The 15,172-nt window shown below is 55.3% G+C and overlaps 2 protein-coding genes across 3 annotated transcripts in view; both read right to left on the reverse strand.

The window, feature by feature from the left end:
* Positions 1-3,104: 3,104 nt before the first annotated feature.
* Epn3 (epsin 3) lies at positions 3,105-10,201 on the reverse strand. Of its 2 annotated transcripts, XM_050156988.1 has the most exons (9): positions 9,661-10,201; positions 8,425-8,543; positions 7,638-7,718; positions 7,328-7,456; positions 6,369-6,456; positions 5,670-5,939; positions 5,403-5,519; positions 5,073-5,300; positions 3,105-4,982 (listed from the first exon to the last, which is right to left on the reverse strand). In XM_050156988.1, exons 1-9 carry the CDS (start codon positions 10,199-10,201, stop codon positions 4,657-4,659), a joined length of 1,899 nt encoding a protein of 632 aa, XP_050012945.1. In that variant the 3' UTR covers positions 3,105-4,656. The 2 variants fall into 2 exon arrangements, with proteins under 2 accessions (XP_050012945.1, XP_050012946.1); XM_050156989.1 differs by lacking the exon at positions 7,638-7,718.
* A 5-nt stretch (positions 10,202-10,206) lies between these two features.
* Positions 10,207-15,172, reverse strand: part of Mycbpap (MYCBP associated protein) — a 29,580-nt gene continuing 24,614 nt past the window's right edge. Inside the window, exons 19-20 of the mRNA XM_050156792.1 lie at positions 13,885-15,023; positions 10,207-10,340 (exon numbers count right to left, since the gene is read on the reverse strand). Of these exons, the coding sequence (XP_050012749.1) occupies positions 14,922-15,023 (102 nt within the window). The 3' untranslated portion in view covers positions 10,207-10,340; positions 13,885-14,921. The remainder of the gene's footprint in view (positions 10,341-13,884; positions 15,024-15,172) is intronic.

Raw genomic sequence — 15,172 nt, forward strand, 5'->3', positions numbered from 1 at the left:
GCTGGACACCAGGGTGCTCCTCCTCAGCCTTTATTCACAGTCTATAGCCAGTAAATATTCAGTCACACACTGTGACAAGCACCTTGAGTGGGCATAATCTAGCAAGAGGCTTGATCTGGTAGACGGGACAAGCAGGAAAGCTCCGCCAAGGGGAGGAAGTCCTACTTATGCGGTAACTATAAAGAATGAGAGAGACCTTGCAGTGAGTGAGAGTGGGCGCAGGAGGCACAGAAGGCTTAAGGATCCTGTGGGAAGGAGTTGGGACTGGAGAACAGCAGAAGGCCACCCAGCATGGCTGGAGGGCGGAGAGTCAAAAGACAGGTGGATGGAGGCAGACAGGAGCTGGTTTAGTTGGGTTTCTATTGCTGTGATGAGAAACCATTGCAAAAAGGCAAGTTGGGGAGGAAAGGGTTTATTTGGCTTCAGCATTGTTCATCACCGAGGGAAGTCAGGACAGGAACTCAAACACAACAGGATCCTGCAGGCAGGAGCTGATACAGAGGCCTTGGAGGGGAGCTGCTTACTGGCTGGCTTCCCCTGACTTGCTCAGCCCACCTTCTTCTAGAACCCAGGACCAGTGGCCCAGGAATGGCGCCACCCACCGTGGGCTGGGCCCTCCCCCAATGATCACTAAAGGAGAAAATGCCTTACAGCAAGGAGGCGGTTCCTCAGCTGAGGCTCCTTCCTCTGATGACTCCAGCTTGTGTCAAGTTGACACACAGAAGCAGCCAGTCCGCCAGGGCTGGAATTCAAAGCAGGAGACAGGAACCATAGCAGAAGCCATAGAGGAACACTGCTGACTGGCTTGCTCTCCATAGATTGCTCAGCCTGTATTTTTACAGCACCCGGGACCACCAACCCAGGGGTGGCATTGCCCATAGTGAACCGGTCCCTCAAACATCAGTCAAGAAAATGAACCACAGGCTTGCCCACAAGCCAATCTGGTGAGGACAAGCCTATGGTGCGTTTTCTCATTTGAGGTTCCTGCTCCCAAAATGACTCTTGTTTGGTGTCAAGCTGACAAGGGAGGTTAGGGAAGGGTAGGACCAGGTGGATTCTGAGAAAGGGGGGATTGCTAGGGATGGAACCCAGGATCTCGTACAAGCTGCACAGGTGATCCGGTGCACAGTCAAATCTTCAGGGGAGAACGGGAGTTTTGATGACAGAAGAAAGCTGTTGAGGGGCTAAAATCAGGAGAGCAGCCCCTTAGGTCTGTGCTCCAGGTCTCTCTGGTAGGGAACACACTGGAAAAAAGAAAGAGTGGAAGCAGGGGTAGCGAGGTCATGGCAGCACCCAGGGGAGACAAGAGGCTTGCCAGAGGGTGGGGTAAAGTCACAGAGATGAGAGGGTGTCAGAGTCAACATAAAGGGTGAGGCCTTTCTCTGAAGAGTATGGAGACGGAGGAGGTCATGAGGCCATTCTGGGCCTATCGGTCTGAATGCCTTTGAGACGTCCAAGTAGAATGGAGGTGGCAAGGTTTGATGAATAGAAAGGAAAGGTTCTTCTGCGCAGCCAGCCATTGAGGAAATAGCATATTGGGAGCAGAGAGCTGAGTGGGGCCCATATACCTTGAATGCTGACGACACTGTGGGGCCCATGCATACTGTCAGAGACATTTGCATCCCGGAAGCAGAGCCACAGGGATCTAAAAAGCAACTAGGTGTGGCAATATCTTTTTTGTGTCTCGGCTTCCATCTTCTCCCCTTGGCCTCCTAAGCCGAGACACAAGGAGCATGAGTTCAAGGCCAACGTGAGCTTCAAAGAAAGATCTTGTCTGAAGCAGGGGCTGTGGGAGAGGGGGGAGCACGAGGGAGGGGTGGCTCAGTCAATAAAGCACTCAAGGACCTGAGTTCCAACCCCAGAACCCATAAAAAGCTAAACAAAAAGAGCAGCATTGTGCTTGTGATCCCAGCAACGGGGAGGCGAAGGCAGAGCTAGATGGATCCCTTGAGTTCTCTGCCCTAGCCTGGTCTACTTAGCAAAGTTCCGGGCCAATAAGAAACCACATCCTGGGCTGGAGAGATGGCCTGATGGTTGACAACGCTGGCTCTTCTTCCAGAGTACCCAGGTTCAATTCCCAGCATCCATATGGTAGCTCACAACTGTCTTTAATTTATGCATGTGGTGCACAGACATAAGCAGGCAAAACACCAATACACTTAATAAAATAAGTAAATGAATGAAAAGGAACCCTGTCTCACAAGATGGAAGGTACCTGAGAAATGACTCTTAGGCTGTCTTCTGGCATCCATCCACATACATGTGCTGTGCCATGTGTGCACATGCGCGTGCGTGCACACACACACAGACACACACACCATGCACATGCATGCACACTACAGAAGAACAGAATAAAATGCCTAAAGAGAAAAGACAAATGTCCTCTGGATTTAGTAAGCTGGACCTTCTGCTGATGAGAGTTGTCTGGGTGACACCGGGCAAAGAGCAGGCAGCCCCCCAGCTAGGAAAGGGAAAGAGAAAAAACAATGGGTTTGATTTCAAGAGGGATGAGGTCAAGGAGGCTGTATATTGGTGGCCAGGAGCTGGCTGGAAGGAATTGATCTGAAGACCTAGAGGAGAGACAGGGCTCCTGACCCTGAGTCTGAGTGTGAGGGCAACAGACAGGGGTGGGGGTGGGGTGGACACTGCCCTGGGTCACACGCTTCAGTGCCGGAAGAGCCGTGCCCAAGGGAGGGCAAGAGCCCTGTCATGAGTGCCAAGGATTTGGGGTGATGGCATCATGAAGGTGGATGAGAGGTCCGAGCCAGGGAGTTAATATGGAACTGGGGTGAGAACTGAGCCATGAGGAAAGAATGCTGGGAATGGGGAGTGCCCCAGACAGGGCAGAGCAGAGGGCCAGCCTTGAGGAGGAAGGCGAGCCTGGTAGCTCCGGGAAGCAAGGCCACCAACCTGTTCTTCAGGGCTCCGGGGGTGGAGGGCCAGAGCTATGGGGGAGTATCAGAACCCCGGGGCCACGAAGCACACTGACCCTTCAGGGTTTGGGTGGGGCAGAAGACAGAAGGGGATGAAGAGTCACTGGTCTGGGAGCATCTGCATAGTAAACCCACAAGGAACTCTTGCAAGTAAGGAAACAGAGGCAAAGACAGAGGTAAAGTCATTTACTCAGGAGCGCCTAACCACTCATTACCAAGCGATTATCATTAAGTTTAAGTTCGGCCCCGGAGCAGAGCTTGGCAGGCCCAGCTGACCTCCCAGCAGCTGCCCTTGCCCATCCTACTGGCAGTCTTGTGGCCTCCCTCCCTATGAGCAGAATAATTCCTGCCCATGTACCCAGGAAGGGCAGAGTATTGTGCCACCTCCACCAGCGGTGGTGCTTCAGGCTGAGGAAACCCAGGTACAGTCTGTGACCCCAAAGAGAGTGGGACCAGCATCAGGCTGCCTGGTAGGTCAGGCCCTAAGTCCCGGGTGCACATGGATAACCATGGTAACCCCCAGAAGCTCAGGGCCAGCCCGTGTTTGGTTTTCTACATGCCGCAACAACCCTCCAGAGGGCCAGACTCTGGGGGTCAAGGTGGCTCCTTTCAGCCCTGGTGAAAGGGGCAGGGGCGGGGGCAGGGTGGGATTTAAGATGATAAAATCAGACATAAGATAAGGGGGCTTCCGGTGGCTGGCTATGCGGCAGCCGTATTCAGTGTTATTGGTGTGTCTACCTTGCTGCCCTCTTAGCTCCTGGAAGATGTGGGTTCAGACCTCTTTGGATCCCCCTGGGTGAGCCCAGCATTTTGTCCAAGACAGTCAGTCAGTGTTTGCTGAATTAAACCTGATCCGGCACAGACAGCCGGACTGTCTGACTCTGAATTCCTGCCCCACATCACTCCAGTTTTGTGAGCATACTACTATACCCCTCAAAGCTTCAGCTAGCTATTAGGCAGGAGTAGTAAGAAAGACCTATGCCACCCCACTTGGGAGGGCTGGGCCCTTAGTTTATTGTTCTCCTCCTCTTGTCTTAATTTAAAAAGAAAAAAGAAAATGAGCCCAGGCTGGCCTTGAACTCAGTATCCTCATGCCTCAGCTTCCTTCAAGAGCCAGGGCGACAGGTATGTGTCACCACCATATCCATCCAACTGTGTTTTGAAATACTTAACCCAGTTTTGGACAAGGAGCACTGCATGCTCAGCTTGGGTAGGGCCCTACAAACGCTGAAGTCCTGAGCAACAATATAACTGCGGAGGCTCCTTGCAATATGATTACATGAAATTCTCTGCATAAGGTACATCGCGCATCAAGGAATGAACAAATGCTGTTACCCCTTGCTAGCGGGGTAGCCCATGTGTGACAGCGGATGGAGGCCTAAATGCATGAGAGCGTAGGGAAGGAAGGCACCAGGCCGACATGAGATGGGAATGGGAGATTGAGAGGGTTCTGAGGGAATACAGACTGTCCAGTAGTTTCCGCCTCGGCTGGTAATCAGTGCTGTGGTCCAGACCCAGCTGCCACATCCCTCAAAAAGTCCACTTGGTAAGAGCTGAGGACGTAGATTCCAGTCTTTATTAGGCGGATGTAGTCTTCGTCCCCTGGATGTCAGTCCCTAGCTCGTTCAGGAGCTGTCAGGGGTCCTCAGGAACCAGGAGCAAGGCTCAACCTGCACGACCGCCCTCGAGGAGGCGTGGCCTCGCGCGCAGGCGCCGAAGCGTCTCAAAGGAAGGGATTGGTGCCAGCCTGCGGGGGCAGAGGTCCCGCCGGGCCGGACGTGGGCAGCAGCGGCTGAGGCAGGCTCGCGGGCGGCGGGGCGAAGGCTCCGGCTTGCGGGAAGACGCTGATCGAGGCGGGGAGGGTCGCGCCGACCGGCACGCTACTGAGCGGGAGGGGCAGGGAGGCGCTGTAGGTCATGGAGCCCAAGGGCGCCCCGACGGGTCCCATCGGCAGACCCAGCGCGGGCGAGCCGGTGCGCATCTGGTTCAGGGTCGGCCTGCCCTGCTCGCCCGCGCCAAACGGGTTAGTCGGGGACGGAGCACCCAGACCTGCGGGCGAGAGAACAGAGGATAAGGGGCTTTGCAACCGCGGGAGTGGCACGGCCCAACGGGGTCCCAGACGCCAGGCCAGGGTTCTACCTGTCAGGAAGGGGTTCCGGGTCCTTGCAGCCAGGGGTGTCTTGACTAGTGAGTCCAGGTTGACCAAAGAAGAGGCGGAGGGGTCCAGGAAGGACTCCGGAGTCCGGCAGGGTCGCGCCTCCTTTCCTGACTGTAGCGCCTCCCCTAGAACACCCAGGTCAAGGGCTTCAGAGTCCTTCATGCCATTTTGCTTGCAACTGGGACTGGTGTCTCCAAATGGGTCTAGTTCTGAAAGAAAGGTGATCAGTTCGGCGATGGGGAAGGAAGAGGGCAGAGGCGCCCTTTCAGTCCCCCCCTAGACCAAACAGCTGTATCCCAGGGGCCTCTTACCCACAGGACTACTAGACTTCCCCAGGGCCAGGGCCTGGGCACCGTCCAGGCTCTCCTTCGGCTCTGTGGATTCTACAGGTTTGGCAAATGGGTCGAAGGACGAGGCACCACCTAGAGCTAGTCGGAAGAAAGAGGGAAATAGAGTGAGCCAGTGAAAAGGGTAGAGATGGGTCTGAGATACGGCATTCTCACCATAGACTGTCCTTGGTACTGGAGGGAAGGGGACCCAGGAGTCCCCAGCTTCTCACCCATGTGCCCTCCACTTACCAGAGGCATCAGAAGTCTCCAGAGAGGCCCCCCAAGGGTCTGTTCCAGTGCTGGGGAGTTTGCGGTTGGGGGAGCTTGGTGCCCAGGGGTCTGTCATGGGGGATCCAGCAGGCAGCACTGGGGTCCTGCCCCAGGGCTCGGAAGAGGAAAGAGTAGGAAGCAAATCCCAAGGCTGGCTTCGGGACAGGGCATGTCCAGAGGGAACTGGAGACCAGGGGTCTGCTGAAGGTCCCCAGGAAGAGCCACTTGGCTCAGTGTTTGGCCTGAGACCTGGAGAGGAGAGAGAGATAGCACTGACATTATCCCAACATTCCCACACCCTTTGTCCAGGGCCCTTCTCATTTGCCCAGCCCAGGTTGGGTGGTGTGGTACCCACTTCACAAGTGGGATGCTAACTTGGGAGTCAGTGGTACTCTCAAGTCCATGTTTAACAAATAAGCCCAGGAACTTGGACCCCCAAACCTGGGAGTATTGGCCTCATCAAGGCTTGGCTAGTCAGTGAGGGCAACCAGGCCCTCTGTAGAGCTTCCCAGGAGTTAAGATCTGCAGATATGTCCCCCTTACAGCAAGGCCCTCTCCCTGAGGTAGCACACTGATCCTCAGTTAAAGAGAGAAGTAAGTGATTTGCAGATAGGTGGCTGGAAGGAGGCTCCTAGAGGCCAGTCTGAGGGGGGGCCTCTTGAATCCCTGCATGCCCACCTGGGATGTCCCATGGGTCAGCAGAGCAGTGTGTGGAAGGCATGGCTGGGGCAGGTGCGAAGATGTCCGCCAAGTCCAGGATGGAGGACTGTGGAGGGGAGAGGCAACCATGGCTCAGAAGTGGGTGGGGCCGAGAGGGAGGGGAGGCCTGACCCACGAGGCCTGACCCGACGCCAGCTCATTCCCCTCCTTTCTTCATTGCACAGGCATCTTTTAATGACCCCTCACCTCTGATCAGCATTTCCCATTTATAAAACGCTTCCTCGTCCATCCAGTGTCCCATCTCATAACACCCCTGTGAGGTAGGTAATGTACCTATGTGACAGATGCGCCAACTAGCTGAAGCCCAGAGAGAGGAAAGGGTTTGCCCAGAGTTATATAGTTACACAGTCAGAGAAAGGCAGAGCTGTGCTAGATCCTGGGCCACCAGAAAGGGGTACTTTAGACAAATTTTTTTATGAGGGGGCAGAATGAGTCTATTTCTCTAGCCCAGTACTCAAGAGAAACTGGCCACCACAGACACAAGAGAGGAAGAAGAGAGAGGCACCCCAGGGACAGAATGAGTAACCTGGGAAAATTATCTTGCTTTCAGTGGCCACCTGCTCCCCTTCCCGAGGAACCTATTTTCAGCACCATGCGCTTGAACCAGCTCCTAATCCAGACCCACAGTATCACATGATCCTATGGTGTGAGAACTAAAACTGTCCAAAACACCCACTGTGCAAAAAGGGAAACTGAGGCCAGTCATATGTCCCAAGTCATTCAGTGGCAGGAAGTGCAAGGCTTCTTTCTCTATCATGACTCTGACAGGCCATTTCGCTTCACTAACCCCTGTTGTGTTCCCGCCACCCTCATTTCCCACTTAGTGCTTGCAGCAAGCTCTGCTCTGCACTTTGTAGGGATGCCAACTCGGCTACATCCAGTCCTGGGCGAGCAGCGCTCCTCAGCCCATTGTCTACCTGACTAGTTTTCAGCTTCTCCTCCTCCTTTCTCTCTTCTCTCCCAGGCTCTCTGTCCCGCCGCCGATGGCCAGCAGGTTCTGCACCATTCGCCACTGGAGAGTCATCTTCCTTCCAGGACCTCACCCCCTGCAGAAGGGACAGGTAGGGCATGAGCAAGGGATTGGGGGTTAGCAGAGAGCAGGTGGGAGACACCCAAATTAGCGCAGCGGAGAAGCTGATTAGTGCCCCTTGATCTGCCACCAGAGCTGTCACCGTCACCGAATCGTGGTAGGCACCTGTGGCCTAGGCGAGTTTGCCCCTATACTACCTTCTCATGTTCCTGCCGGCTCAGGCTCAGAGCCAGCTGCAGCTGAAGGTCCTCATCCCTGTGAGAGGCTGGGGGGACTGGCTGTGAGGGAGGAAGACAGGGGTGAACTTGGCCCAGTGCTCCCACCCCAAGGCTAGAGAGGGCTAGCACAGTCCTGCCCAGGCAGAGAGGTGGAGACAGAGATGCCCCTTGCTCAAGGGGTTGGGCCTTGAAAGGGTGGCTGTCTCCCTGCTGTGGGTCTGATTCTGAGATGCAACTTAAGAATCAGCCTCCCACAAGTGGAGGCTAGTGAGCCCCAAACTTCTTCCTTCCTCCACAGCCACCCTGTGCAGACTCGGGTCTCACCTATCTTTTTCTTCTAGGTACCCTGAGAACCTCTCTAGCCCACCCATGGAAGAGGCATTAATGTTTCCAGCCTGGTCGGTCCATAGAAGTCATGGCAAAGATGTGGAGGTATCGGAGGAAGGACAGTTGATGGAGGGAGCGATAGCCCCCGTGTTTTCTCAGAACATGTCAGCACACACCTCTCCTAAGCACAAAGAGAAGAGCAGCTCCCAAAGGTACACCACAGACCCCCAACTACACACCACATCTTCTGGGTCCTGCTTGAGAACCACCAAAAGTTGGAGTCCGTGACTGGGACAGATCAGGCACATCGATGTGTCCTGTGCCGCCTTGGGAGCTAGAGTGGGTCTCCAGGTCCAGGGTGGAGAGCCCAAGCGGAGGCTAGTGAGTACCAGACCTCCTTCCTTCCTCCACAGACACCCTGTACAGACCCAGGTCTCACCTTTTCAGCCTCCTCACGGCTCATGGCCAAGGCCAGCTGCAGCTGCAGCTCTTCTTCTCCAGACGTCTGGGGCCGTGCCTGCTCCAGGTCTGAGGCATAGCGCGGGGATGAGGACGCAGCTGTAACAAGTGTGGCTCCCGTGAGCACACCGGTCCCCACGGGCCCCACACTCCTCTGCCTGCCCGGAAGCTGGGGCTCACAGAGGGTGAGCCAAAGGAGACTGGCTATTCAGGCGCCAGTGAGCCAGGCAGCACACTGGACACCCATTATGGATTCTCCACTGCACTGCTAAGGCAGATGCCAGGGCCCCTTGGCAAGGAGTAGACAGTGCAGGGGGTGCCTGGCCATGGTCCTAAGTCAGGACTTAATGCAGGTCCCTGACTTCAGCTCTTGAACTCTTCCAATAGGACCATAGCCTACTTGGGGCCACAGGGATTAGGAGGAAGGGATCTGCCAATCAAAGAAAATCATAGCCTCAGAGCCCAAGTAGGCCATCATGGGCTTTATGGAGGAGGGCCGTTCTGGTATTCCCCGGGTCACAAAGGCCTCCACCGCTGTGGCAAGCCATCAGAAAGGATGTTTCGTCATCAGCCACCCTTGTTTTCAAGGACAATACTCTTGAGTGGTGGGGGTTTACAGAACATCAGGTGTCTGAGTAAAAGGGTCAAGGGCATTCTTGGCCTTGTCTCCTTCAGTTCTCAGATCAAACAATAGAGGGAGGTAAGTGGACCTCTGCTCTACAGAGAGCTGGTTGCCCAAGCCACTCAGCTTGGAAGGAACAGAATGAATGGTACGTAAGTCCAGAGCCTTAGCCTTAGGTGGTGGCGCACGCCTTTAATCCCAGCACTCTGGAGGCAGAGGCAGGCGGATCTCTGTGAGTTCGAGGCCAGCCTGCTCTACAAGAGCTAGTTCCAGGACAGGCTTCAAAGCTACAGAGAAACCCTGTCTTGAAAAACCAAACCAAACCAAAGCAAGTCCAGAGCCTGCATTTCGACCTCCACGCGCCCTCTCAACAGCTGACTAATGGGGCAAACAACTGATGATGTCATTATTTCATCTGCATCACTAAGCACCTACTATGTGCAGGCATTGTGCTTTCCACGTTACATTCTTTATCTGGATGGGTCTTCCCAACTTCCTTTCTGAGATATCTGTTATTTATTGTTCCTGGCTACAGAGCCAGGACTGTGGCTGGGCTACCCACCCTCTCCAGTCATACTGTTAGGGTCTACTCACAGGTGTAGGAGGAGGGGGAGCCCCGAGATCTTCGACTGAAGCCCAGCTGCCCGCTGCCAATGCCCATGCCTTCCAGGGCCATTCTCTCTTTGGTCTTGAGAGCGTGGGTACGCTCTTGCCGCAGGCGCTCCTCGTCTTTGAGCAGGGCCATCACCTGCTTGACCTTCTCCCGAACGTTGACACCTTGGTCCTTGCCATCACGGTCAATGTACTGGAAGTCCTTGAGCGTCTGGATGGTGTAGAGGTTCTCACGGCATTGGTGGGCCACGCGCTCCGAGCCTGTCTTGAGCAGGTAGTCCAGCAGTGTCAGAGCCTTGTATACATGTCGCCAGTTCTTACCGCTGTCATTGAGCCTCCACCACAGCATGCCCATGACCTCAGCAAAGGCCACTGTGTTGAAGGTCAGGTCAGCAATCTCTGACATGAGGGAACTGGGTGGGCCCCAGGGGTCATTGCTGGTGGCCTCGCGCACCTTGACCTCAGCCTCTGAGTAGTTGTGAACAATGTTCTTCACCTGGCGGCGGAGCGCAGAGGTTGTCATGGTTGGGGACTTGGAGGTGGGCAGCCCCCGCCCCCGCCGGAGGTAGAGGGCTGAAGGCCACCGTCTTGAGGTCACGGTCTCGAAGGATGGGCCGCCTTGCTTTCAGCAGGGCGGCTGTGTCCTCGGGTTCCACATGGGGCTGGGAAAAAGAGGACCTGGTACTCAGGATCAGGGGCTCCCTCACTGTTTGTTTCCTCATGGAATATGGCCTGGCCAGACCGTCCCTGCTGCCAGCGAAAGCTTTTGGCCGACACTTTTATCTTTCCTACCGTATTCAGTATTCAACGGACCCTGTTTGGCATTCTCGTCTATACGACCACCAGACCAAGATGTTGAAATCCCTGTATCTAGTCAAATATGGGGACAGTGGGACTCAGAATCGGTCCACGGTTCCTTTGCGGTCACAGAGCTCCCTCCACCTGAATGTGTGGCTTCAAGGATCACCCAGTGACCACCAGGAATGTCACTCTCCCGCCTAGCTCATGCTTGTCTCCTCAGCCGTTTGGGCTGTGACCTTTCCAGCTTAGCCCTTTATTCTCTCTTCTCCTATGGCCATTCTTCATACTTTAATTCTCGCAACACTTATTTCCTGAGGGTCTCTCCCCAAACCCCGCGATGTGCTTGTAGAATACCCACGGCCCAGTGTGGGCATGCGCAGGGGTAAAGGAGGCACAGGCAGGGAAAATAGTGGGCAACTTCCTATAGGAGATAGCGCTGAGCTGAAGATGAGACGCAAAGGGAAGAGTGAGGAGAGAGAAGCAACCAGCAAAGTGGGGAATCTGTGAGTACTGGGGCACACCCCCCTGGCCTCCGCCACAGACACATAGGAGTGCCGTGGTGACCCGCCCACAGCAAAGGGCATGTAGGTAGCAGAGGTAAGACTGACAATACCCAAGTCTCCTTGAGACTAATTCAACACTTATTGTCGTGTTGCCTAGCTCGCTAATTAATTTAATCTAGTTACTTATCTCAGAACCACCTTTTCAGCCAGAAGGGAAGTTCCCTGAAGACAGGGGCAATTCAAGCAAACTACCAAGGCCCTAGGCATGCAGCAGACCTGACAGCCCAACAGAGGCAGACTCAAAGGGACAATCAGCCCCATGTCTTCCCACAGCCTCAGGAGGCAGAAGAGTCCCCCGAGGCCTTGTCAGAGACCCAAAGTAGGAGCCTCCTGCCACCATCATGGCACTAATATAGTTTTACACACGAATACATGTGCACACACACGCGCGCGCGCACGCACACACACACACAGAAGCTGGGTTGGCAGAGCCTCCACTTTCTCCATGAAAGCCCCCTACTACCACAGAGATCTCCCCTCCCCGATCACCCTCGGGCGGGCCAGCTGTCCCAGCCTCCTGAAGGATAGGTGTGAAGGTTGTGTACAGGAAGTTTGTCCTTCCAGTGCCTCAAGGGAATGATCATCTCCGTTCTGAGTACCCGCGGGTCCCAGTCTTTGGCCGAGAGATGGGAGTCTGTGGAAACTGCCCCCCCCCCCGGCCCATAGGGCTGCCTACCTTGTGTCTCTCTGTCCAGCTGGCCTTCTGTGAGAATGGCCACAGCCACAACTTGTTTAACTCCTGCCCTCCCCCTCGCTAGTGACTCAGACCTGTGTTCACCTCCCCAGTGGGAGGGCGGGCTGGCAGTGGCAGAGTCAAGATGGGGAATAATTGTGAGCGAAGCCCGCCCTGGTGTACTTGCTCCTCCCTGCTGGCTGCTGGAATTGGCAGAACCAGTCAGGTCAGACCTCCTGACTCTACCTGGGCCTGGCTTCCCAGGCCTTCTCACTTTGCCGGGGTGGCTACAACCAGCCTTCATGGGAAGGGACCCTCTGTGTAGGCACCGTGGCCAAACCTGGATTTTTCTCCTCGGAACAAGGTGGACATTGCTTACACACCTTTGCTGGAGCCTGGGAAAGGAAGGGACCAGAAACAAAGGGAGATGCCTGAACCTCCACCCCAGCCATTCCTCTACTCTTAAGGAGTTTAACATAGTAGGGACACAGTAAGGAGCAAGAGGGGCAGGGTACGGTCCCGTCTGGAGCAGGCGTGAAGCTGAAGCTGAGAGGAAAGGAAGGCGGGAGGAGCGGCTGGGAGCCCTGCCAGCGGTGTTACAAGCAGGTTTTATCGAACACAATATGCCCAGGAATAAAAGGGAGTGAAACACAAACCCAGCTGCCGATAAGACGGTGCGGCAGCGGCAGCCCCGGGGCAGCGGGTGTGGAATTACTGCAGTGACCTTGAGCCAGACCCTGCCAGGTGGAGGGAAGGGCGCTGAGCAGCCAGGACCTGGGGAGGCCACTTCAGAGATGGAAAGAAGGAAGGAGGGTACTAGTAGAGAAAGGGTATAGGTAGGTCTGGGGGTGGGGGCATAGAGTTTAGACTCCCTCTTCCACACGGGTCCTCAAGGAGGAATTGGAGTGGAGGGACTTCTCAGGACACAAGTCCAGAAGGGTGCCAGGGTGGGGGATGGAGAAATTCCTAAAAGTCAGCACCGAGGAAGCAGATGGCATCCCCAGGGTGGAGGTTCAGAGAGATAGAAAGAACCAATCACGCACGAATTTGCCGAAGTATGTGTGCACCCCCACCAGCCGGCACCCCTCCCCATCTTCTGTCCCCATCAAGCCCAGAGTGAGCAATGGGGGAGTGGCAGTGTCCTTCTTGCTGCTAGAGGGATGTGGGACTGGATGGTAGCTAACCTTAGGCTGTCTGGCTTCATCAGACCTGAGTTGGCTGTGTCCAGGGGCGCACTGGAGTGGACTAAGGGGCCACCCTAAGTTTAGAGGTGCAAATACAGAGATATGCCAAGATCTGAGGGGGAACGCCACTGAGAACCTCCGGATGGCCCTGCGTCCCTTTCTGGAGGGACCAGGAAGGTAGGAAGGGTTGCAGGTAAGACGCCTCCAGGTCCTCCTCCACTGCCCTGCCTTGCCTTTTCTCGAGCCTGGGAGAGAGACTAAATCCTGAGCCCACTCTAGCCCCCGCCCTCATGCAAGGCACCAGCGCGGAGCGGGAGGGAGCTTACCTCCAGTGTGGGCTCCCTCACCCCAGCCCCAGCAGGCTCTGCAGTGAACCTCTGACTTGTGGGGGATGGTACAGCCTCAGGAGCAGCTCCAGAGCCATCCACCACAGACCCTGGTCTCGGGAGCCCCACCCTCGACCAGAGGCACAGGGCCCTCTGAAGGAAAGCAGAGTCCCCCAGCAGGTTGCAGCTCAGCCTCTCGGGCGGCTGCCTCTCCGACTCCTGCCGGCCAGCACTCTCCGGAGGAAAGTTGTTCAGCTGGCCAGGCAGGTCTGCCTCAGCAGTAACAGGACACAGGATGACGGGCGGGCGTGTTTAACCCCTTCCTGCTGTCTGCCGGGCGGTGCCTGGGGGAGGGGGGGGGAGGCCGGCCTGTGTGTCAGCCGGTGACCTCAGGGGTACAGACTGGAGCTGACCCACTCCCACCCTGCAGCGAGTTGACCTTTCTACTGCCTCCTGAGCTAGAAGCGGGGAAGGGGTGGGTGTGTAGGCAACTCCAGTACCCCTACTACGCCCTTACCCCTCCTAGCCAAGAGGACGGTAAAACAGAAGGCAGAACACCACCCGGGGTTTGTCTTTTCCTGTTCCCAGGTGGCTTCGCCTGGCCTCTCCGACTCTGGGAGGACCCTGCCGCCTCTGTACCGCCTTCCTCCACTTCTCACCTGGAGAGTGCTGAAGGTTCGTGAGGTATGAGTCCCATAGGATTTTGCTGCGCCGGAGCTGCCGGCTGCCCTTGATCCACTGCTGCTCCTAAAGACCCTCAGCCCACAAGTTTTTTTTTTTTTTTTCATTTGTTACAACAGAAACCCCAGGATGACCCAAGCAGGCACTGCCTTTCTGTCCCAGCTGCTACCCTTCACCTATTTCACAGTCCACATTCCTTCGTTCCAGGAAGGAGTGGGAATTCTTAAAGCTGTTTCGTTGTTTCGCTTGAGACCTTGTCTCCAGGTGTAGTGCCAGGCTGGCTGGCCTCAGAGTCATTATCTAGCTCCGGCTGATTTTGAATTTAAAACCTTCACAGTGTCCCACTGAGATTACATTTTTCACCAGAGCAGAAAACTGGCCCCGGGCCAGATGTGTTGGCTGGAGGAAGGGATAAAGCAGACTAGAGCCCAAATCCTAACCTCTGGCTTAGGACACGGGTGCTGAAGAGAACAGCCCGGGAGAGGAAAACAGTACTTGTGAGACTTTCTTTGCAAATAGTTGCAAATAGTTGTACTTTTGTTTGTTTTTCTTCAGACCTGGGGTGGGTCTGAGCTTGGCCCCAGTTCCTCCGGGGTTTAAAAGGCTTGGCCAGTGCCACCTGGGGGGTGAGGAGAGCTGAAGTAGACCTCAGGAAGCCAGATCCCATTGGTTCTGCTTCTCCTCCTAGTCTCTCACTCTGACACTGGTGTTGACTTCAGGAAACATGACCCTGAAAGTGTGGCCCTGAGGCGGGGCCTGCTCCAAAGACAAGGCAATCTGCCCTGTCACCTGACTTCATTCCTTGCCCTGCTACCCCCTTGTTCTTCGGCTTGTCATTTGCACATCTCCTCCCTACATGTGGGTGGGAACCACGTGTGGGCAGGTGGGATACAGACATCACCTGACACAGTGGAGATCCAGCATGCCCAGAGGCACAACGGAAGTGGTAGGAACCTAAAGATTCTTTATTGACTTTTTCTAACCCTTTTCCCAGGAGGCAGCGTGGACCCAAGAGTCAGCTGCAAAAACGCAAAGGCTCTTCAACACTCTTTAGGGGGCTGAGCTCATCCGCCAGGACCATCATGTCAGTAATCAGAGTATCCAACAGCCCGTAGACCTGAAAGAAGAACGGGACAGGCATCAGAAGCGAAGGGCTCGCTCACTCTGCAGAAGGCATCAATGTATCGGCCTTGCAAAAAGAGAAAATACGGAGAGGAATGCCAGAGTTGTACAGTGAATTGCTGCGTGTAATTGCTTTTTAGATCT

This window comes from Alexandromys fortis, unplaced genomic scaffold (genome assembly GCF_014885135.2).
Source record: "Alexandromys fortis isolate MF-2015 unplaced genomic scaffold, M_Fortis_MF-2015_v1.1 scaffold_31, whole genome shotgun sequence".
NCBI classification, from domain to species: domain Eukaryota; kingdom Metazoa; phylum Chordata; class Mammalia; order Rodentia; family Cricetidae; genus Alexandromys; species Alexandromys fortis.